Here is a 22,432-nt window from a genome sequence, read left to right as displayed (position 1 = left end):
GGGAGTTGGGTTTTGTTCTCCACTGGAGACAGCAGGAGCCCAGAGAACAGTTTCCCAGTGAAGTCCTTTTTGTTTCTTATTTAAATCAACACCCTTGAAACTGAGCTAATGCAATTCTGTCTGTATCTGATATGTGTAAACATCTCGACCAAACCCCCTGCTCTTCCACAGAAGGTATCTTCATGTTTAGTCAAGTATGACAATTGGGTTATTTTTCCACCACCACATTTACAGCATGTTTACATAGTCTGATCACCAAAGATGATGTGTAAATCAGTCTGTTTCCTGAGAACTTTGTTCTGAGAATTTCACCATAATCTCCAGTGTTCCCTTTCAATTGCTACCACGGTTATGCGTAAGCTTCTCTCTTTATTTAATGAAATGTTCCAATTTGGGCCTTTCCATATACTGTAGGTCAATATATCCCCTCCAAGTGTAAAGGGTTAATTTGAGATTTTAGGCATCCATAGCTCAGTCTATGAATTTCAGATTGGTTGCATTTCTCCAGCCCCATCACTCATCTGTTTACCAAAATACGTGACATTTGTTGTTGGAATCCCAGAATACAATATGGTACAAATTACAATATTTTTATGGTATGAACAAACTGTTTCATGAGTAATAAGTCCACCGTCACAAGGGGTATGTAGGCCTACATGTTTTTAATCAACAATCATTTTCACCATGAAAATCATATTTTATGCAACACAGGAAAATGATATAAGATGTTTGTCTTGTTTATTCAGCAACTTCTTCTCTTGTTTATTCAGCAACTTCTTTGCCCTGTAAAAGAAAAGAAAATGACAAATCTGTATTCATGAGTGTGTTTACACTTGGAAAGAGTATAATGGATCCAGCATTTAAGGTTCAGCCTTAATCTAGTTTTTTTTTTGCGCTACATGAAATGTGCTTATTAGCAGTCTGAAATACCTACATGATAGTGAGTGTTAAAGGTCAATATTGATTTCTGTGAAGACTGAATCATAGGTGGTGTTGATGTGGTCATATCTGAGCATGAGTCAGATGTAGAATTACTAGCAGCTCTGTACCTTTCCAGTGCTGCGAGATTTGGCTCTGAGCTTGTTGACTTGAGTCTCAGCGATGTCAGCACGCTCTTCAGCCTCCTCCAGTTCATGCTGAACCTTCCGGAACTTAGACATGTGGCCGTTGGCTTGTTCCTCCTGTGTGAGGAACAGAGAGGGAGAGTACAACATCAGCATTCAAAGTTTGAAGCTTCAGGTAGCAAATTAATATGATTTTTAGAAGTATTTTAAGTTTTTATTTTTATTTGTACATGACAAATTTAGGATTACAAAGTATGTAGGGAGATAGATGATACAGTAGAGAAAGTGATTGGTGGGATGGGGGATCAAACCACTCCCTCCAGGGACGTAACGTGCCTAACTCCCCTTTGTTTACGTCACATTTTATAGTCTGCATGGCTGTGTGCTCGATTTTATACACCTGTCAGCAACGGATGTGGCTGAAATATTTGAAGGGGTGTCCACATACTTTTGTATGTGTATACATGTATATAAAAATATAAAAAAAATATATATATATATATGTGTAGCCCCTGAGTCAATATGAATCTTTTTGGGTCCGTCTCTGAGAGCTTAACACACCTGGACCGTTCAATATTAGCCCATTATTACTTTCAAAATTCTTCATGCACTGTCGATTTGGATGTTAATCACTGCTAGACAGACATATTTAAGTCTCACCATAGACTTAAGACTTAAGACCAGATTAGACTTAAGACCAGATTTAAGTCAAAACTGTAACTGTAACTTGGCCAATCAGGAACATTCCTTCCTGGTAAGCAAATCCAGTGTAGACTTGGCCTTGTGTTATGGGTTATTGTCTTGCTGAAAGGTGAATTCATCTCCTAGTGTCTGGTGAAAAGCAGACTGAACCAAGTTTTTCCTCTAGGGTCTTTGCCGAGCTCATGCTGTTTTTTTTTGTACTGAAAAACTCCCCAGTCCTTGCCGATGACAAGCATACCCATAACATGATGCAGCCATCACCATGCTTGAAAATACTATGCTTTTTTTGCGGTATTACTTTAGTGCCTTCCTGATGGGCAAAAAATGGTTGAATCAACGTTGTTTATACAACCAAAAAAAAGTGATGATGTTGACTCAACATGGAAAACTGATTTGATTTGCAACAAGTAATCAAGTCTTTTTGTCTTTTTTTCAACCAAGATTTTACCTTAATTCATAGAAGTGGTGACATTTGTTGTTGATTTCACGTTGAATTCAGTTAGTTGACAACAAAATTCAAAACTAGACCAAGAAATGTCTGTGCCCTGAGGGTTGTTGCAAAAAGGATGCATGTTTTGGAATATTTTTATACTGGACAGGCTTCCTTTTCACGCTGTCATTTAGGTTAGTAAAATAACTACAATGTTGATCCTTCCTCAGTTTTCTCCTATCACAGCCATTAAACTCTGTAACCGTTTTAAACTCGCCAATGCCCTCAGGATAAAATTACTGATCGGTTTCCTTCCTCTCCGGCTACTCCGTTAGGAAGGATGTCTGTATCTTTGTAGTTACTGGGTATATTGATACAACATTGAAAGCCTTATTAAAAACTTCACCATGCTCAAAAGGATACTCAGCATCAGCTTTCTTCATCTTATCAATCAGTGCCCTTCTTTGCGAGGCATTTGAAAAGCATAAACTAAAATGTTGAAATGTCTCCTAGGGAAGAAATATGTTTTTGAATGTATGCTTTCAGAGTATTTGACAAATGAAGGGTGCTCACCGCTTCCTCAGCCTGTCTCTTGTAGGCCTTTACTTTCATCTGCAGCTTATCTACCAGATCCTGAAGTCTGCCAACGTTCTTCCTATCCTCCTCAGTCTGTGGGAGAAGATCAAAGAATCAAAGCCCAGTAGATTCATACACAAACCTGTCTGTGTTTGTGTCTACCCACTGGGCAAAGGCATCAATTCAACACCTATTTCACATTGGTTCAACGTATTTTCAATGAAATGACGTGGAAACGATGTTGATTTAACCAGTGTGCTCAGTGGGAAGTGTTTGAAGAAGGTGCTTTCTCTTACCTGGTAAGTGAGCTCCTTGACTCTGCGCTCATACTTGCGGACTCCCTTGACTGCATCTGCACCTCTTCTCTGCTCAGCCTCCACCTCAGTCTCAAGCTCACGAACCTTGTTTGGACGAAATTAACGTAGGCATTTGTTCGAGGGGGTGAAATCAGACATAACAAATCTTTGTAAAACAGATGTATATTGTTCTACTCAGTCTCAATAACTCTCAGTCAAGGAGGCAAAATTGTTGTCTAATTGAAGGGTCTGTAATGTTAACAGCTGTTCATTATCTTGGTGGGTTATTGAGAGAAAAAGTCATTACACAATGGTCCTGAGTATGTTATCAAATACATTTCCAGAAATCAGTCTTTCAATATGTCCTAATCCACCCTGCTGATAACTCACCCTGGACTCCAGTTTCTGGAGCTGCTTCTTGCCTCCCTTCATGGCCAGATTCTCAGCCTCATCCAGTCGGTGCTGCAGGTCCTTGACTGTGATCTCCAGGTTCTTCTTCATCCTCTCCAGGTGAGAGCTGGTGTCCTGCTCCTTCTTCAGTTCCTCAGCCATCATGGCTGCCTGGAATGGTAGTTTGTTTAATTTATGCACCATTTGGCACCAATCATAACACCCAACTGAGATCTTTGTTGTGGTAAACCAGCCCAGCAACCATTGACCCTTGGTGACAAATCAATTGGATGTAATTCAATAGATCATAAGGACTCACATCAGTGATGGCCTTCTTGGCCTTCTCCTCTGCATTTCTAGCCTCCTGGACGATGTCGTCCACCTCTCCCTGCACCTGCACCAGGTCAGTCTCCAGCTTCTTCTTGGTGTTCAGAAGGCTGGTGTTCTGGAGGATGAAACAAGACCATTTGTTTGAATCTCAAGAGAACTTACAAGGCAGGAAAGGTATGCTTGGTTGAGTTGAATGAGAAATGGCTTAGAGCCGCACCTGGGAGTGCAGGAGTCCAACGCGCTCGCTGGCATCTACCAGCTCAGTCTCAGCCACTTTGCGGCCTCTCTCAGTCTGCTCCAGAGCAACTCTCAGCTCCTCAATTTCAGCCACCATCAGACCGTTCCTGCGCTCCACCATGGCTACCTGCTCCTTCATGTCCTCTGAGGCACGGACAGCGTCATCAAGGTGCAATTGGGCATCCTGGGGTTCAAAATGACATAGGTTCATTAGGACGTGTGGAAGTAGAGGCGATAGGATTGGTGATAGAACTGTTCATTGGTAAGAATTTCCCCAATATCCCTACCTTTCTACAGTATATTAGTCAACACTATTACATTTCTCTGTTCTCTGTTCTTCTACATTTCTCTGTTCTCTGTTCTTCTACAGATTCACAAACAAATCCCTCCCCATGTTCAGATGTTTGAGCCTGATATCCCGGTCCCTTTACCTTGAGCAGCCCCTGGACGTTCCTCAGTTGTTTCTGGGCCTCAGCGGCCTGCCTGTTGGAGTGGCTCAGCTGGATCTCCATCTCGTTCAGGTCTCCCTCCATCTTCTTCTTCACCCTCAGGGCGTCATTCCTGCTCCTGACCTCAGAGTCCAGGGTGCTCTGCATGGAGTCAATCATCCTCTGGCTGTTCCTCTTGATCTGCTCCATCTCCTCGTCCTTCTCAGCCAGCTTCCTGTCCACCTCACCCTTGATCTGGTTCAGCTCCAGCTGCACATGCAGAATCTTGGATTCCTCGTGCTCCAGTGTTCCCTGGACAAGGAGAAGCAGTCGGGTAAATTGTGTTCAACGCATTTGGATGTGAATAACACAAGGAATTAAATATATATAACTATAATAAACACAAATACGGGGAGCATTGAACTGTAGCTGTCACTGGCTATCGTTACACTGCTTTTCCCATCAAACAGCTGCAGTTTGTACCTCAGCCTCCTCCAGAGCGGTCTGGATCTCAGACTTCTCTGTCTCCACGGTCTTCTTGGCCTTCTCCAACTCATGGATGCTCTTGCCAGTCTCTCCGATTTGCTCAGTCAGGTCAGAGATCTCCTCTGCACACACAAACACAGGAGCAGTTCAGACTTGGGTGATTTTCAGTGGATATCTCCAATGCGCTGAAGTTGACATTGAGGGTGCGTTTGTAAATTCACTCTGGCTACCTACTCTGATTTCAGAGCACTCTCGTCTGCGTGTGCCAGAGCACAGAATAACTGATGAATTTATGAATGCTCAACACCCTTTGAATATGGTCGATGTCAGTAAACGTCGGCAATAAAGCGTATTTAAATTGTTGCCAGCAGCACAGATACAGTCACCAACGCTCTGGATAACATGAAAACAGCCTAACCAGCTCTGCTAGGGTGAGTGACATGGTCAGAGTGAGGTCTTCTCTCATTTGTGTCTGGAAGTAGCTAGCCAACGTTAGCCAGATAGCTTGGGTGCTTGACTGCTGTTGTGAGGTCAGAACGCTCGGATTAAACCTACTCGTAGGCCAGTGTCCAGTGTGTGCTCTGAACTCTCCGAGAGCAATAAGCTATGAATTTACAAACGGACAATCTGACAACGCTCTGAATTTACGAACGCCCAGAGCGCACTCTGGCACTCCAGATGGAATTTACGAACGCCCAGAGCGCACTCTGGCACTCCAGATGGAATTTACGAACGCCCAGAGCGCACTCTGGCACTCCAGATGGAATTTACGATTACAAGTTAAGTTTTTATTTTATTTTAGACTGTTTTAAAATGGTGTAATATAAATGTTGATGGTTACAGTTTTCCCCATCTTCAATACCCCAGTCAAACATGAGCCAAGTAAAACTGCTGTCAAATGCTCACGTTGCAGGTTCTTGTTCTCTCTCTTCAGAGTCTCCAGATGATCCAGAGCCTCCTCGTAGGAGTTCTTCAACTTGAAGAGTTCAGTGCTCATAGAGCGAGCCTCCTTCTGAGCTCCTTCCAGCTCAGCCTGACCCTCCTCATACTTCTGCTTCCACTCTGCCAGGACCTAGGGCGAATCCATGGGATTTTCATTACAAGTAATTGATGAAGACTTTTAAATCAGAAAAATGCTACAATTATACCACAATTGATCACATAGCAGACAGAAAATGTCAACCTAGCGTGAGGTTTATTTATTTTCACCTTGTCAAAGTTACGCTGCTTCTTGTCTAGGTTGGCGGCCATGGCGTTGGCTCTCTCAACGTCAATCATGAGGTCCTCCACCTCTCCCTGCAGCCTCTGCTTGGTCTTCTCCAGGGAGGAGCACTTGGAGTTGGTCGCCTCAATGGTCTCCTCAGCGTCCTGCAGACGCTGGGCCAGCTTCTTCCTGTTTGACGACAGAAGGTGTAGGAATGTTACAATACATATGGACCCTCACCATCCACCTCTATATTTGAGTTGTTGCTGTTGCGTGTGACTCACTTGGCCTCCTCCAGCTCCTCTGTGCGCTGGATGGCATCAGTTTCATACTTAGTCCTCCACTGAGCCACCTCACTGTTCGCCTTGGACATGCCACGCTGCAGCTCTGCCTTGGCCTCCTGCTCCTCCTCAAACTGCTCTCTCAGGAGGTCACAGTCATGGCGGGCAGACTGGACACCGTGGGCCAGGGCGTTTTTAGCCTGTGAAAGAGAACGACAAAGAGATATTAGAGAGATAGTACAGCAAATGACAGTAGAAGTCTCTGAGGGTGGCGTAGTCACATATGACGATATGGCTATTAACTCTGTGGTCGGTAGTGTCCGTTTTATGTCCCTTACCTTGACCTCCTCCTCAATCTGCCTCTTCAGCTCCTCCACCTGCTGGGTGAAGGCCTGTTTTCCTCTGGTCAGCTGAGACACCAGGGCTTCCTTCTCCTCCAGCTGGCGTCCAAACTCACCTGCAGGGATAGAGGGATACCTTGTTAATGGGGTCTCTGACCTCCTAAGATTGAAAATGTATTTTTAGGTATTGTAGGGCATTGTGATGTGGTGAATATTACGCTAGAAACTATTATGGACTGGACTATCAGGATATATCCCCCAATACATGTTATTGTGTTTTACTGAAAGAAAGCATCAGTTTGTTGTTCATTGTTGATGATGGTACCATTTTCTGTCAGGAGTCTGGCCCTCTGTCCACTGATGTCGTTGACCTGGCGAACATTCTCATCATTCTTAGTCTTGAGCTCACTCAGCTGGTCCTCAAGAGTACGGCACATCTTCTCCAGATTGCCCTGTTAGTGAAACATGTTCCATCATTACTTTATATATGGGATTCCTGTCAGCTGCAGTTCTCTTGAATGGTAATGTATTTTGACCCTCCTCAACGCTGCTTGATCAAAATATCACTACTCACCTTAGCCTTGGCGACGGCCTCCATGTTGCTGGAGAGGTCATCAATCTCCATCTTGTACTCGCTCTTCTCCTTCTCTAGCTTCTGCTTGACGCGTTGCAGGTTGTCGATCTGCTCCCCGAGCTCAGCCACACTGTCGGCCTGCTTCTTGCGCAGAGCGGCGGCTGTGGCCTCATGCTGCAAAGTGGACTCTTCAAGATCACGACGCAGCTTCTGGAACTCAGCCTCACGCTTCTTGTTCATATCAATCTGAGCAGCAGTGGCGCCTCCGGCCTCCTCCAGCCTCTCGCTGATCTCCTCAAGTTCCCTGGAGAGATCGGCCCTTTGCTTTTCAACCTTAGCCCTGGCAGCACGCTCAGCCTCAATTTCCTCCTCCAGCTCCTCAATACGGGCCTAGAACAGGGGGCAGGAGCAGGAGGAATGAACACTACAATGCAGTTGAAACAATTGAATGTGTTCACACAAAGCCAGTTCCACTAATATATTCAGTCGAAACTTTCCCATGCAGGAACCAAAACCACAATGGTAAGAAGCACCATCTTTACAATGGTAAGAAGGACCAGTAAGAAGCACCATCTTCCATTCTACTGAGCCATCAGAAGCCACCAGGGAAAATGTGTGCTGCCAGATTAATTCTTTTCAGGAAATGATTCAGCTGTTGGCTTTCCTGTACTGGAGCTGAGATCCTGTTCTGTACCTGGAGTTCCTTGATCTTCTTCTGCAACTGAGCTCCCAGAGACTGTTCATCCTCAACCTTGCTGAGGAGCTGGCTGGTCTCAAACTCCTTTCTAAGAAACACAAACACGTAGATTGCAGAGTTTTGGTTTGATATTGTAAAGAGAGAGTATCATACCATTCAGTTTTCTTTCAAGAATCACGTGCAAATGGTCACTCATAATTACAAGAATTAGTCAAGAACAACTATTGTTTTGATCAATATGGCAGGTAATACTGTGTGTTTACTTCTTGATTTTCTCATCGGCTTGCTGCTTGTCATTCTCCAGGTCCATTATGGACTCCTGGGCCAGTTTCAGATCTCCCTCCAGCTTTCTCTTGGCTCTCTCAAGGTCCATACGGAGCTTCTTCTCTTGCTCCAGAGAACCCTCAAGCTATAAGAAGAAAACACATATTGTTCAAATCTTAACAACTGAAGATAATATCATCTCACATACTATCATGGCCAAAATGTCAAACTCCTCTCACGTCGTCCACTTGCTGTTCCAGCTTGGTCTTGGCCTTGGTCAGAGTGTTGACTTTGTCCTCCTCTGCCTGCAGGTCGTCCAGTGTCTGCTGGTGGGCCTCTTGGAGGGCTTTCTTCTCCTTGGTCAGCTTGGCAACACTCTCATCCAAAGACGCCATCTCTTCTGTCAGGTTTTTAACCTGAAAACCGCCAAACAAAATTAGTCTTTAAAGAGGAGATTTAGTTTGATATATATTGCATTCATTAAATTATATTAGAAATGGGTCACCAAGTACAGTACCATATATTCAACACTAGATGGCAGTGTACACCATGCCAGTGTACTGAATGGAATTCATAAACGAGGGGGAAACGTGAAATGAGTGTGGGAAGTACTCCGCAACTGAAAATCAACAATTTTTCATTTTTCCTGCACCCACAATACGACTTGAATTCCATTTCTGTTAAGCTATGTTTCGAGTTGATTATTGTTTGGTGGTTATACTGTCACTGGTAAAAACACAAGACCTTGTTTTCAGTGGCGTGCTTCTCCTTCTCCACTTTGGCTAGGGTGAGCTCCAGGTCATCAATGTCCTTCTTTAGCTCAGAGCACTCGTCCTCCAGCTTCCTCTTCTTGGCAGTCAACTCAGCATTCATCTCCTCCTCATCCTCCAGCCTCTCAGTCATCTCTTTGAGTTTGGCCTCCAGCTGGATCTTGCTCTTGATGAGCCCCTCGCACCTTTCCTCAGCATCGTTCAGACTCTCACCTTCCTGGTTTCAGAACAGGAGAAAAAACTCAGAGGCCTCACTTTGTGTATCAAAAAATAGACTTCATTTAGTCAGAGATCAGAGCAAATCAATATAAATTCATGAAATATATTTTTAACGTGAGCTATAAAAATGTGGGAGTTAGCCACATACTTCACAGTGTGCGTGTGTGTGTGTATTGATGTGTGTGTAAATATGCCTTTATGAGGGTCGTTGGTCACTCACAGATGCGACTTGGAGGGCCAGGTCTGCCCTCTCCTGCACCAGGGCCACTAACTTCTCCTCCAAATGCTTCTTGGTGGCCAGAGCCTTGGCCAGGTCTGTCTTCATCTTCTCATAGTTCTCCTTCATGTTGGCCAGCTCCTTCTCAGTCTCAGCGCTCTGCAGCAGGGGCTTGATCTTAAAGTACAACTTCATCCATGGCCAGGTTTTCACATTCATGAATGAGCGGATGTTGTACTGGATGGAGAAGATGGACTCTCTGGTCGACAGAAAGGATAGAGTGGCATGCTTATTTAAAAACAAATCTTTATTCAACTAGGCAAGTCAGTTAAAAGAACAATTTCATTTATTCAATTGTGGCCTCGGAACAGTGGGTTAACTACCTTGTTCAGGGGCAGAACAACAGATTTGAACCTTGTCAGCTCGGAGATTCAATCTTGCACCTTTCGGTTACTAGTCCAATGCTTTAACCACTAGGCTACCTGCCACCCCACTACATTCTGGTATACAGTTGAGGAATTGGGCTTGAGAAATGTAACAGGCATGGTCATGGAAGACACTTTAAAATATTTACCAAACAAAAAAACATTTATTTCAAAGTTTAATTAAAACTTGTTGAGGATAGGGGGCAGTATTTTCACTTTGGATTAATTGCGTGCCCATAGTGAACTGCATCAAACTCTGTCCTAGATTGCTAATATATGCATAATATTATTACTATTGGATAGAAAACACTCTGAAGTTTCTAAAACTGTTTGAATTATGTCTGTGAGTATAACAGAACTCATAGGGCAGGCAATCTTCCAAACAAGAAATGAAATTCTGAAAGTTGGGGCATTTATTTCAAAGTTTAATCATGACGTCATCGTCCCCTCCTTTCCCAACAAGATATGGATCTGGAAGCACTTCCTACGCCTTCCACTAGATGTCCTCATTCAGTAGAAAGTGTAATGGAGCATTTGCTGTGAACTTTGACCTAATGGGAGGGAAAATAGTCAGAATGCTGGCAATCCCGACAGAATGCCATTTTGCTGTGACGCATTTCTCTGTGGGTGCTATGGCTGTTCCATTGGGCCCCAGATGAAAACGTATGATCCGGTTGGAACATTATTGGATATATATGATAATAACATCCTGAAGATTGATTCTCTACTTAGTTTGACCAGTTTATTCGACCTGGAATATATCTTTTGGAAGTTTTCGTGCGAGTTATCTTGGACCAGCAGTCAGTTTTTGGGCACTTGAGCTGAAAGTGATAGCAAATGCAGCTACACTACATCTTGGACACTAGTATTGGACATTATGGAACAAAACAACGATTTATTGTGGAACTAGGACTCCTTGCACTACATTCTGATGAAAGATCATCAAAGGTAAGGGAATATTTATGTTGTAATTTCGTATTTCTGTTGACTCCAACATGGCGGTTACGTCTGAGCGCCATCTCAGATGTTAGGCTTTTTCCGTAACGTTTAAAAAAAACGTGACACAGCGGTTGCATTAAGAACCAGTGTATCTTTAATTATATGTAGAACATGTATCTTTAGTCAAAGTTTATGATGAGTATTTCTGTTATCTGGCGTAGCTTTCTATAATTCCTACGGATATTTTTGAGGAATTTCTGAACATGGCATCAATGTAAACCGAGATTTGTGGATATAAAAATGCATATTATCGAACAAAACATAAATGTACTGTGTAACATGTCATATGACTGTCATCTGATGAAGATTTTCAAGAGGTTAGTGATTCATTTTATTTCTAATCCTGCTTTTGTGATTTTATCTTTGGCTGGAAAAAATGGCTGCATTTTTTTCTTTGGTTTGGTGGTGGTCTAACATAAATATATGTTGTGTTTTCTCTGTAAAACATTTAAAAAATCTGACATGATGGGTAGATGAACAAGATGTTTATCTTTCATTTGAGGTATTGGACTTGTTAATGTGTGAAAGTTAAATATTTATAAAGGGGGGGGGGGTGGAGTTCCCAACAGGTTTTAACAAACCATACAACTCTATGCATGAGGACAATTTTACAAAAACACTTTCACAGGAAGAACTGTGCAGATAAACAGTTATTTAACAGAATTAAACTAAAGGAGATTTTACTGTAATTCTACTAACAAACTTTGCAAATGAAAAGTTTTTCCAGTATATGTTATTTTTTTCTGTCTAAATTTAAATGTAACCTCTATTAAATTCATAGACAGCTCTCTCGATGACAGGACTGACAGGTTCTGAGCTCATGAGGCATTTTGTATTCTTAAGAAATGAATATGTTAATATCCCAAATTTAAATGACCTATTGAACAGCTTGCCAGTTTCCCAAACTGCAGCGTTAGTAGAGCATGAGAAGACATACTTTCTCCTTCTGATCAACTGACATCACATACAGTATGTAATAATAATGCATTACATACAGGGGGTAGACAGAACGCTTTGCCAAGATGTCTACTCTTTCTCACCTCCTCTCCATCATCTTGGAGAACTCTCTCCTCATGAGGAATCCACGGCTGAGAGCCTGGACCATGCCGACCAGAGCTGCTAGCTTCTCATCTCTCATCTCCTCCAGGACACCCAGCAGACCGGCTTTGAAGAACACCTGAAACAGGTTAACGTTGTCAATGGAACCACAGTCAGATGGGGACAGATATAAATGGTTGACTACAAAGAGGGGAACAACACCACTAGACTGAATTGAACAACATAAACATTGCAATTCTTACAAACAAACCACGGGATAGGTTGTTTATAAGTTGTTAGTTATTGTACAGTTGTAGATGAATAATGTCTACTGATATAACTGCAGCCATACCACTCTAACACAATGCACATGATAATGAGTTGAGTTTCTCTGTTCTATACTTGTGATGTTTGAATATGATGGAGAAAAAAAGGTACTATGTTTATCCACCTTTTCAATTAGTTCAATGAACAAGAAAGAACAATATCATGGATATATCAACTGGAGAGATGTTGAATGGTTGAGGTTTATATTATCATTGTAGTTGTGTTTTGTTATCAGCCATGGCTGGGTTGTATTTGACTGACCTTGGTGTGTCCAAACTTATAATCCTCGTGATTTACATCAATGGACCCAAGCAGCTTCTCAGAAGCCTTCTTGTTGTCCATGAACTGGCCCTCTGGGATGACACTGGCATTCAGTACTTTATACCTGAATGAGGAGACATTTTTAACGTGTCAAGTTGTAACAGGTTGGTCAAATTATGTGAAAGGAATGCCTATGCTTATGCTGGGAAAACCCTTAACGCAGGTGTGTGTGTGTGTGTGTGTGTGTGTGTGTGTGTGTGTGTGTGTGTGTGTGTGTGTGTGTGTGTGTGTGTGTGTGTGTGTGTGTGTGTGTGCAGTGACTGTGCGCATTAGTATTTGTCTGCATGTACCTCTGCTTGAAGTCAGCATAGATGATTCTGCTGGGGAAGCCCTTTCTGCAGATCCTGATACCCTCCAGAACACCATTACACCTGAGCTGGTGGATAACCAGGAAGTTCTCCATCAGACCTGGAAACACAAACCAAGTCTCTTTTAATACTCATAAACAGGTTAAAGATTCAGATGGTTAAGGTTAGTGAAATTGTACTGATAAGATGTCCTATTTAACTCAATATACACCTGGAGTCTTTGACTCGTTGGGGATCAGGCAGCGCACAAAGTGAGGATGAGTGCTCCTCAAGTTGGTCATCAGCTTGTGTAAGTTCTCCTGTAAGAGGGTTTACAAACCATTTTCTTAGAAATCATTCATGATTATCATTGCACCTTTTGAAGGTCTGAATAGATACATTTCAAAAGCTCACCCTGAACTGGGACGACACAGTCTGCATGGAACCACCCTTCTTCTTGCCTCCTTTCTTGGCTTTATCTGTTAAAATGAGGGGAAAGGCAAGAGATAATTAGAAGTACATTTCCTAGAGCAGAATAAATAGAATAATAATAAGATGTAAGATATCTATAGTTGTGGTGTCTTCAGCAAGCACACGAATTATAAACCAGATCATGTCGGGATATCTTCACACTTATCTCAATGCAATTGGTATCGCTGAGATGGTGTAAATTAACACATATTGTAGGAGAAAATTAACCCAGTGAATAACCCTGAGACATTGTAATACGTTAAATGACAAGAACAATTGAAATTGTCACGTGCTTTGTAAACAACAGTTGTAGATCAACAGTGAAATGCTGACTTACGGGCCCTTCCCTACAATTTAGAGTGAAATATATAGATGAAAAATAATAACATGTGGAAATATACACAATGAGTAACAGTATCTTGGCTATAGATACACAGGGTACCAGTACGAGTCGATGTGCAGGGGTATCAGGTCATTGAGGTAGATATGTGATGCTAGTCTTACCCTCAGGTGGGGCAGCAGGGTACAGGGTAGCCAACAGTTTGACTGAGGCCTTCCCGTACATCAGAAGAACTGATTCGTTCAGGGGGTCCTTGTTCTTATCCAGCCAGCCAGTGATGTTGTAGTCCACAGTGCCGGCGTAGTGTACGAGAGAGAAGTGGGCCTCTGGCTTGCCTTTGGCAGGCTTGGGCTTCTCAAACGCCTTGGTTTTGCCAAGATGCTGGTCGTTCAACTTGTTCTTGAAGGTAGTGTCTGAAGCCTTGGGGAACATGCACTCCTCTTCAAGGATGGAGAAGATGCCCAATGGCTTTAAGAAAAGAGATTTAAGAAACATTTATTCCTTTAGTAAACATGCTATTATAGGATTCAATTCTTTTAGGGTCACATATTTGGAGACATTGTACCTCTGTGATAGTATAACACACATCACTCGCTATGAGCTTTGCTGTTGTGGTCCAGTATTATCCTTACAGACAGTTTACCTTCTCAATAAGCTCAATGCAGGCAGCCAAGTCCATGCCGAAGTCAATGAATTCCCAGACAATTCCCTCCTTCTTGTACTCCTCTTGCTCCAGGACGAACATGGTGTGGTTGAAAAACTGTTGCAGTTTCTCATTGGTGAAGTTGATGCACAGTTGCTCCATGCTGTTGTACTGTTGAAGGAATTTCAAAAGGGATCATTTCATCGTACAAGGCTGTAATCCCTCTCAATCACAATTAATTGTCTTGTTCTGGTCTCATACTCACATCAAAGATCTCAAACCCGGCAATGTCGAGCACACCGATATAAAACTGCCTTGGATTCTTGGTGTCCAACATCTCGTTGATACGGATGACCATCCACAAGAACATCCTCTCATAGATGGACTTGGCCAGAGCCATGACTGCATTATAAACCTGCAAAGATAATACCTCAAATGAATACAGGAGATATTGACCATATCTAGCCAGAAGGTGATAAGCGCTTGGAAAAACAACATTAGACCTACTATTGAAAAAAAAAGGCAATGTTCTCATCCCCGAAAGAATTCCGGTGCTCAGAAAATGGTAGATGCTGTGTTTCACTTTACCTGAGCCACCGTCTGTCCCTTGGTCACATACTCGTTGCCGACCTTCACTCTGGGGTAGCACAGACATTTCAGCAACTCCGCTGAGTTCAGGCCCAGCAGGTAGCCGATTTTATCAGCCACTGGAGAGAGAACCAACATCAACAGACTCAGACACTCAAGATCGCTTGTTTCTGATGTTACACTGGACAGGTTTTGATTTTCGTCCTCATCCTCTTGTTTCAAATCTTTGTGGAGGTTGGAATTTAGTCTCCATCATGTATCTCCTACCTGACCTTGATGTGGTACTGTCTGTCTTACCGTTTCTATTTCTATGTTGGTGAATGGGACTAAAGCTCTACATGTTGTATATCTATGAGTGGGACTCACCCTCTGTGCCGTCTGGCTCGGCCTGCTCCTCACGCTGCTTCTGCTTGAATTTCAAGTTGCCATGGTGCGTTACAGCTCCTGTCAACTTGTAGATGGCCATCTTCTCATCATTAGTGAAGCCCAGGATCGTAATGGCATCCTGGAATTAGAGAGGAAGTACAACAGTGATGAACTCAACAGTAGGTTGGTCTGTTACAGAACACTACAGTTCTGTGCTCACTCCAGAATAGACGGGATGGATAGAATTGACTTGCTTCTCTGTTTCACATGATTACTTTTGGCCAACACTATTATGTGGCAGCACAAGAGCAGTTTTACACAGTTCCGCAGGACATTTAGTGGCACTCTCTTGTCTTACATGTACTTAAAGGTGAAGTGTGGAGGCATGACAAGTGGTTTGAGACACATGTCAACTAACACAAAGGTGCCCATCTGACACCAAGTTGGAATTGCACAATGTTCCTACCCGTTCCATGTCTAGAGTTTGGTTAGCACTTTGTATAACTCACGTCTGTGGCATCCAGCTCTTCCTTGTCGTTGATGCTGGGCACAGCGATATGACCCTGGCTGATCATGGGGAAGTCGTAGGGGTTTGTGGTGAGGAGCGTCATTTCTGTGGACAACGGAGAATGGCTTCTCAGTTAAATCTAGTAGAATTCCCCTGTCCCACCTTTACAGTATCTCACCCTCCTTTACTCAGTAGATGGACTCAAGGATAAACTCAGCAGAAAAAGAAACGTCCCCTTTTCAGGACCCTGTCTTTCAAAGATAATTCGTAAAAATCCAAATCACTTCACAGATCTTCATTGTAAATGGTTTATACACTGTTTCCTATGCTTGTTCAACGGTCATTAAGACATTAACATTTTACAGACGGTGGGCATTAAGTCGGAGTTATGAAAACTGGAAAGCTGGACTGAGGGCTTGTAGACCTGTTGTAAGGCAGGTCCTCACCAGACATCACCGGCACAAACCCACCGTCGCTGGACCAGACATGACCGATAAAATTGATCTTCACTGACGAGTCGCGGTTTTGTCTCTCCAGGCGTGATGGTCGGATTTGCGTTTATTGTCGAAGGAATGAGAGTTACACCGATGCCTGAGCTTGTTGTCATTGCAGGCAATCTCAATGCTGTGCGTTACAGGGAAGACATCTTCCTCCCTCATGTGGTACCCTTCCTGCAGGCTCATCCTGACACGACCCTCCAGCATGACAATGCCACCGGCCATACTGTTCATACAAATATTTACACATAATAAACACAGTTGACAGTCAGAGGACGTTTGTTTTTTTGCTGAGTTTCTATGTAGTATATAATAAATAGCATCAAAAGACTGGACTGAAGCTTCTAGAGTAGTGCATCACAGTCTTTCCCATGAAACATCTATAAAGACCAGACACATGTCTAGATGCCTTGTTATCTTGGATGTACTCATTGTAATAGTATTAATAGATGAACAATGATTTTTTTAAACATTTTTAAAGTTCCACAGATGGAGGTGTGAATAATTTCACATCAACCTCTACTTTTCCTTACCAACTAGTTCAGGTTTGTGGCCTGTCATTAACTGGTAGAAGATGTGGTAGCCTCTCTCATCGGGCAGCTGGAAGGCCACTCTGGACTTCTCCAGCAGGTCTGAGAGAGAGAGAGAGAATTACATGTGATGAATGTTTCTCCTAAAATATTCTGTGTGAATTATGGAAAGCATTGAGAAACAATCAAATCCAACTCACAGGTCTCAATGTCAGCTTTAGCCAGTTTGCCTGCTTGGAAGTGAATCCTGATGAATTTACCCTGTAGTAGAGCATGGGGGTTAGAAATAGGTATTTGATAGGACCCCTTGACATGTTAGTTTGTTGGACTGTTATAACTATAAGGAACTACTGAAAATTTTTTTTTACAAATATAATGTCACTTCCACAGTATGTCCTTCAAACTTACAAAGCGAGACGAGTTGTCGTTCCTCACTGTCTTGGCATTACCGTAAGACTCCAGCAGAGGGTTAGCTGCAATGATCTGATCCTCAAGAGACCCCTGATTGAGAAAAACACACAAGTTGCTTAGAAACTGGTAAACTCTTTCTTGAAACAAGATTCACCGCTGGAGAAAAACGTTTACACCAAACTGAAATGTGTTAAAAAGGCACAACCTACCTGCATTTTGCTGGGGTCTACTTCCTTCTTGGAACCAGATACTGCAATGGTGGCGAAGTACTGGATGACACGCTTGGTGTTGACAGTCTTTCCTGCACCGGATTCTCCACTGGTTAATATGACAGAGAAAGAGGGGCTTTAGTCACAGAATGCGTCAGATTGGCTTTCACTAAGAAATACCATTAAAATATACACTGTTGACCTGTTTTCTAACAGAAGTAAATCATTAACAAATATTCCCACTCATTGATGTATTATTGCACATAGCCTAGTCCAAAATCATCCCAAATACATTAAAGCAGATGTTGTTTTGTTTCAGAGGAGGGGGCCGGAACATAATTGCAAATAATTTGTGCACTGCAAATTGCCTGCAAGAAACCCAAACAGATTGAACAAAAACATTATAATTTCAAACCTGGATTACATTGTGATATGATCACATATGTCTCTCTATTATCACTATGTATGTGTGCTATTCAGAGGGTGACAGGGCAAGACAAAAGATTGAAGTGCCTTTGAACAGGGTATGGTAGTAGGTGCCAGGCACACCAGTTTGAGTGTGTTAACTACAATGACTATAATCCATTGTGCGCCTACACAGAGAGGGAGAGAAGAGACGGAAGACGTGCGATGGAGAAGGATATAGAGATGTTGCTTCACCAGGTATCTCTACCTGAAAATATATGATCTAAGTGATGGATAGTTGGTATTCAGCAGTCATAAAAGTATGCCTTATTAACTTTGAAGAACTACTAAAACAGTGATTCTGTCAGACAACATAGGCAGCAGCTCTCTAGAAAATAGATATTGACTTGGAATGAAATAATAAAGTCATCAAATAAAACAAATGTGATGTATACAACTGAAATATTGAATTAAAGTAAAGTAATGTGACTAAATGATGTTTAATTACGCAATAAGGCCAGAGGGGGAATGGTATAATGCATTTAGTTGTGCAATTGACCAGGTATCCCCTTTCCCTAGTTATTAAAAATAATAACAGACATTTTGGTTAATCGCTCAGCATAAACAACTTACGTAATCAGGATGGACTGGTTCTCCTTATCTGGAAACAAAAAACATCATGTTTATTATACTTAAGCAACATTATGGGTATATTATGAATTTCATTTTGGAACATTTTCTAAGGCTAATGAAATCAGATTTTCACTACAAAATGTTCAAACCTACATGAGAAACAGTAGATTCCCTCCCTCCCTCCCTCCCTCCCTCCCTCCCTCCCTCCCTCCCTCCCTCCCTCCCTCCCTCCCTCCCTCCCTCCCTCCCTCCCTCCCTCCCTCCCTCCCTCCCTCCCTCCCTCCCTCCCTCCCTCCCTCCCTCCCTCCCTCCCTCCCTCCCTCCCTCCACCCACCCATCCCACACATCCATCTATCCTTCCTTCCTTCCTTCCTTCCATCCATCCATCCACCCACACATCCATCCATCCATCCACCCACCCATCCCACACATCCATCCATCCACCCATCCATCCATCCATCCATCCATCCATCCATCCATCCATCCATGAGAGCTCTTACCAATCATCATGAACTGAAAGGCGTTGTCAGAGACGGAGAAGATATGGGGTGGAGCCTCCATCCTCTTCTTCCCTCTGTAGGCATTGACAACCTCTTCGTCGTACACGGGGAGCCACTTGTAGGGGTTCACCGTGGCACAGAAGAGCCCAGAGTAGGTCTGGATGAAAGGGATTCAATCAAATCAGATAAATGTACTTGCTTTCTTGTTGGTCTACTGAAGTGGTATGTTTTGGTTTATACCGCTCATGTATGTGTAGTACTGGAAGTGTGTATTTCTTAGGTTGATGTATGTGTAGTCCTGGAAATGTGTATTTCTTATGTTGATGTATGTGTAGTACTGGAAGTGTGTATTTCTTAAGTTGATGTATGTGTAGTACTGGAAGTAGGTATTTGTTATGTTGATGTATGTGTAGTCCTGGAAGTGTGTATTTCTTATGTTGATGTATGTGTAGTCCTGGAAGTGTGTATTTCTTAAGTTGATGTATGTGTGTGTGTATGTTTATGCAGGTTTCTTACATAGATCATCCATGCTGCATAACGCTCTTTGAGGTTATACAACACAGAGGCTTCATTCAGGTAGGTCATCATGGCCATGTCCTCAATCTTGTCGTACTTAGGGGGATTCATCTGATAGATGTCTGCTTCTTTGAACTCTTTTCCTTCCTGAAACAGTCAGAAATCTACATTACACACAGATCAAACTGGACATGACTGAATGCGTTTTGCTCATTATTTAGTTCAATCTTTTTGAAATGCATATCCCAGTTGAATCCAACTACTCTGTTATCACCCATTGACACATACATGGATATTCTTGACTACTCAATATAAATCATTCATTCCATTGTTAAAGGTTAGACTCTGCTTACAAAAAAACTAAAATACTTCTTCATCTATATTTTGTTACTGATTTCATATGGCCTTATAGGCATTTGGTTTCATTCATGTTGATGATTTTTCAAGAAAAAGAGTAATGGCACAAACATGAACTTGAATACTTCTTCAGATCAGACTTACCTCCTTACTGCCGTCAGGTTTGGTGACTGTCACTGTACACTTGCCATCGGCCCTGGCAGTGACCAAACCCTTTAGGTACAGCTCCACCTTGTCTGTCACATAGCAGGCGTTCTTTGAATCAAAAGGTGCGGCTTGTGCCTCCATCCTCTCCCTCTCAGGCTTACGAAGGTACAAGGCAGCCTTGCCGTAGATTTGCATCTCCGCGTCCGTACTCATGGTGACGGATTACTAGGAAAGAGATGAAACAAGGAAACTAGAGTGACTCTGTGGTGCTTCCTCCACAGTCAACAGAGTTAGATGAGCGATATCCCTCACAGTATATTTTCATCGTTTTTATATGAAGACTTAAACAACGTCTCACCTTCGTTTTCCCCTCCTACAGATGAAGTTGTACTTCTTGGTTGAGCCTGTGAAACATTAGGGTGTTGTGAATTCTGAAGCCTAATCATTTAGTCCCCTGAAAGGCTAGAAAACAATTTGAATGGCATCATTCAACCCAAATCATTACAGCCATGTCCAATTCAACTACAGGGTGCAACTGGAAACTTTCATTTTACTGGTGGCAACTTAGATGACTAGACATTCGGTCAATAATTTCAATAAATACCTCTGAAAACCCAGTTACATTCGAGACCACCCCCCTCAATTTACAGGAGCACCACTTTTGACTGTGAATTAAAGTTATAGATTTGAATGATAACACCTTTAATGTTAAAATCATAATAATACAAACAGTTTTAATCAATGCCACTTGATTGCATATTGTAAAATCGTATAAGAGACGTGCACAAAGAAAATGCAGAACTCAATTCAAACGTTGCATTTAGCTACTACCTCAGATGATGAGTGATTGTAAAAATCTAAGGAGGTGGAGAGAGTCTTACCAGAGAAGAAGAAGATATCTGACTTATGAATGCTGGGTCCTCAGCCTCCTTATATCTGGTTGAAAGTGCCAACCAAGCAAAAGTTAATTATGGACCACCCTGGTGAAGGAAATGGATTGGATGTATTTCTGTGTCTCACTATCCCCACCCACTCCAGGGAGCATCCCACACACTCCCGTTACATGACTTTGTAATATCATATTTGTCTCTCAATGGAATTTCACAGAATATACGTAAATGAGATGTATTTTAATCATTAGGACAACGTTATCATTTTTTAAATCACTGATGAATGATCTTGAGACTGATTCCCCTGACCTGTCAATGTTTTTAAATCACTGATGAATGATCTTGAGACTGATTCTCTGACCTGTCAATGTTTTTAAATCACTGATGAATGATCTTGAGACTGATTCCCCTGACCTGTCAATGTTTTTAAATCACTGATGAATGATCTTGAGACTGATTCCCCTGACCTGTCAATGTTTTTAAATCACTGATGAATGATCTTGAGACTGATTCCCCTGACCTGTCAATGTTTTTAAATCACTGATGAATGATCTTGAGACTGATTCCCCTGACCTGTCAATGTTTTTAAATCACTGATGAATGATCTTGAGACTGATTCCCCTGACCTGTCAATGTTTTCATTTAGCTGTTTTTGATTGTGTTTTACTCTTGTGAATTCTATGTTTTTTACTAGATTACTTGTAGTTTTTCATGTAGTTTTTTTGTTTTTGTAATGACTTGTTGTTTTTTTGTTTTTGTAATGACTTGGTGCTGCCTATCTTGGCCAGGACGCTCTTGAAAAAAGAGATTTTAAATCTCAATAAGCCCTTCCTGGTTAAATAAAGGTTAAAATAAAAAATGACTCGTTTATTTATCAAATTTATTCCAATATTACAACCACGGCCCCTCAAGTACTGTAATGGAGTCAGTCCATGTTGCCCCAATAGTTTTCATAAAATATAATCTGAGAATATTTAGTTACATTTTTGTGGTATTATTCCTTATCAACAACTTTATATATATTTTCACAATTGTTTTAGTGTCATTTTGTATTTGGTTTTCAATAATCGCTCATTAAACTGTTGAATGAAATGTGTATTTATTCATCTAGAATATGATATTTTGGAGATGCTGGAGGGACTTTGATTTGTCTCACATTTCAGTTGTCTAAAACGGTCAGCACACTATTTCAATGTTCGGTATAACACTTTCAAATATCAAATTGTTTAAACACTGTTTATTTGGCCACAAAGACCTCAACTGTCTTTACAGCCGTGGGTCTTTTCACAATGTACTGAGCACTGTACTGAGATCAGGGCTGGGGTTCATTTCAAATCATTTCAAGTCAATTCAAGGAAGTGAACTTTTATTTCTCATAAAAAAAAAGTAATTGTGCACAATTTACTTCCTGAATGAACTGATTTGTATTTCTTCCACTACAGCACTAACGTACTGAACCTGATTTCAGTACTAAATTGAAGATTATGATCAGACGATTTAGCTGAAGGCGTTGTGTTG

The 22,432-nt window shown here is 42.0% G+C and overlaps 1 protein-coding gene across 2 annotated transcripts; it reads right to left on the bottom strand.

Moving 5' to 3' along the window:
- Positions 1-258: 258 nt before the first annotated feature.
- LOC109882032 (myosin heavy chain, fast skeletal muscle-like) lies at positions 259-20,940 on the bottom strand. 2 transcript variants are annotated; one of them, XM_031809863.1, is made up of 41 exons: positions 20,906-20,936; positions 20,383-20,428; positions 20,022-20,249; positions 19,521-19,667; positions 19,005-19,161; positions 18,505-18,532; positions 17,467-17,575; positions 17,255-17,347; positions 17,047-17,107; positions 16,850-16,948; positions 15,821-15,924; positions 15,312-15,450; positions 14,946-15,064; positions 14,623-14,772; positions 14,358-14,528; positions 13,879-14,182; positions 13,318-13,382; positions 13,136-13,223; positions 12,907-13,024; positions 12,557-12,680; positions 11,971-12,107; positions 9,510-9,765; positions 9,045-9,287; positions 8,540-8,716; positions 8,300-8,445; positions 8,034-8,124; positions 7,340-7,729; positions 7,091-7,217; positions 6,763-6,881; positions 6,428-6,624; positions 6,149-6,332; positions 5,846-6,011; positions 4,937-5,061; positions 4,457-4,765; positions 4,006-4,209; positions 3,778-3,903; positions 3,459-3,629; positions 3,069-3,173; positions 2,770-2,865; positions 1,050-1,181; positions 644-783 (listed from the first exon to the last, which is right to left on the bottom strand). In XM_031809863.1, the coding sequence occupies exons 3-41, from the start codon at positions 20,235-20,237 to the stop codon at positions 763-765; spliced, it is 5,814 nt and encodes a 1,937-aa protein (XP_031665723.1). In that variant the 5' UTR covers positions 20,238-20,249; positions 20,383-20,428; positions 20,906-20,936; the 3' UTR covers positions 644-762. The 2 variants fall into 2 exon arrangements, with proteins under 2 accessions (XP_031665725.1, XP_031665723.1); XM_031809865.1 differs by lacking the exons at positions 644-783; positions 1,050-1,181; positions 2,770-2,865; ... (3 more) ...; positions 4,006-4,209; positions 4,457-4,765 and adding an exon at positions 259-330 and having other exon boundaries at positions 20,906-20,940.
- Between the last annotated feature and the right edge of the window lie 1,492 nt (positions 20,941-22,432).

Source organism: Oncorhynchus kisutch, linkage group LG30 (assembly GCF_002021735.2).
Source record: "Oncorhynchus kisutch isolate 150728-3 linkage group LG30, Okis_V2, whole genome shotgun sequence".
Classification (NCBI taxonomy): Eukaryota; Metazoa; Chordata; class Actinopteri; order Salmoniformes; family Salmonidae; genus Oncorhynchus; species Oncorhynchus kisutch.
Note: the sequence above shows the minus strand (reverse complement) of the source record. Positions and strands in the feature narration are given on the sequence as shown.

Coding starts and splice junctions, on each gene's coding strand:
- LOC109882032 (XM_031809863.1), bottom strand. CDS start 20,237: ATGAGTACGGACGCGGAGATGCAAATCTACGGCAAGGCTGCCTTGTAC. Junction 9,288..9,509: donor TGGCCCTCCAAGTCGCATCT/GTGAGTGACCAA, acceptor TTCTGAAACCAG/GAAGGTGAGAGTCTGAACGA. Junction 2,866..3,068: donor TCAAGGAGCTCACTTACCAG/GTAAGAGAAAGC, acceptor CTTCTCCCACAG/ACTGAGGAGGATAGGAAGAA.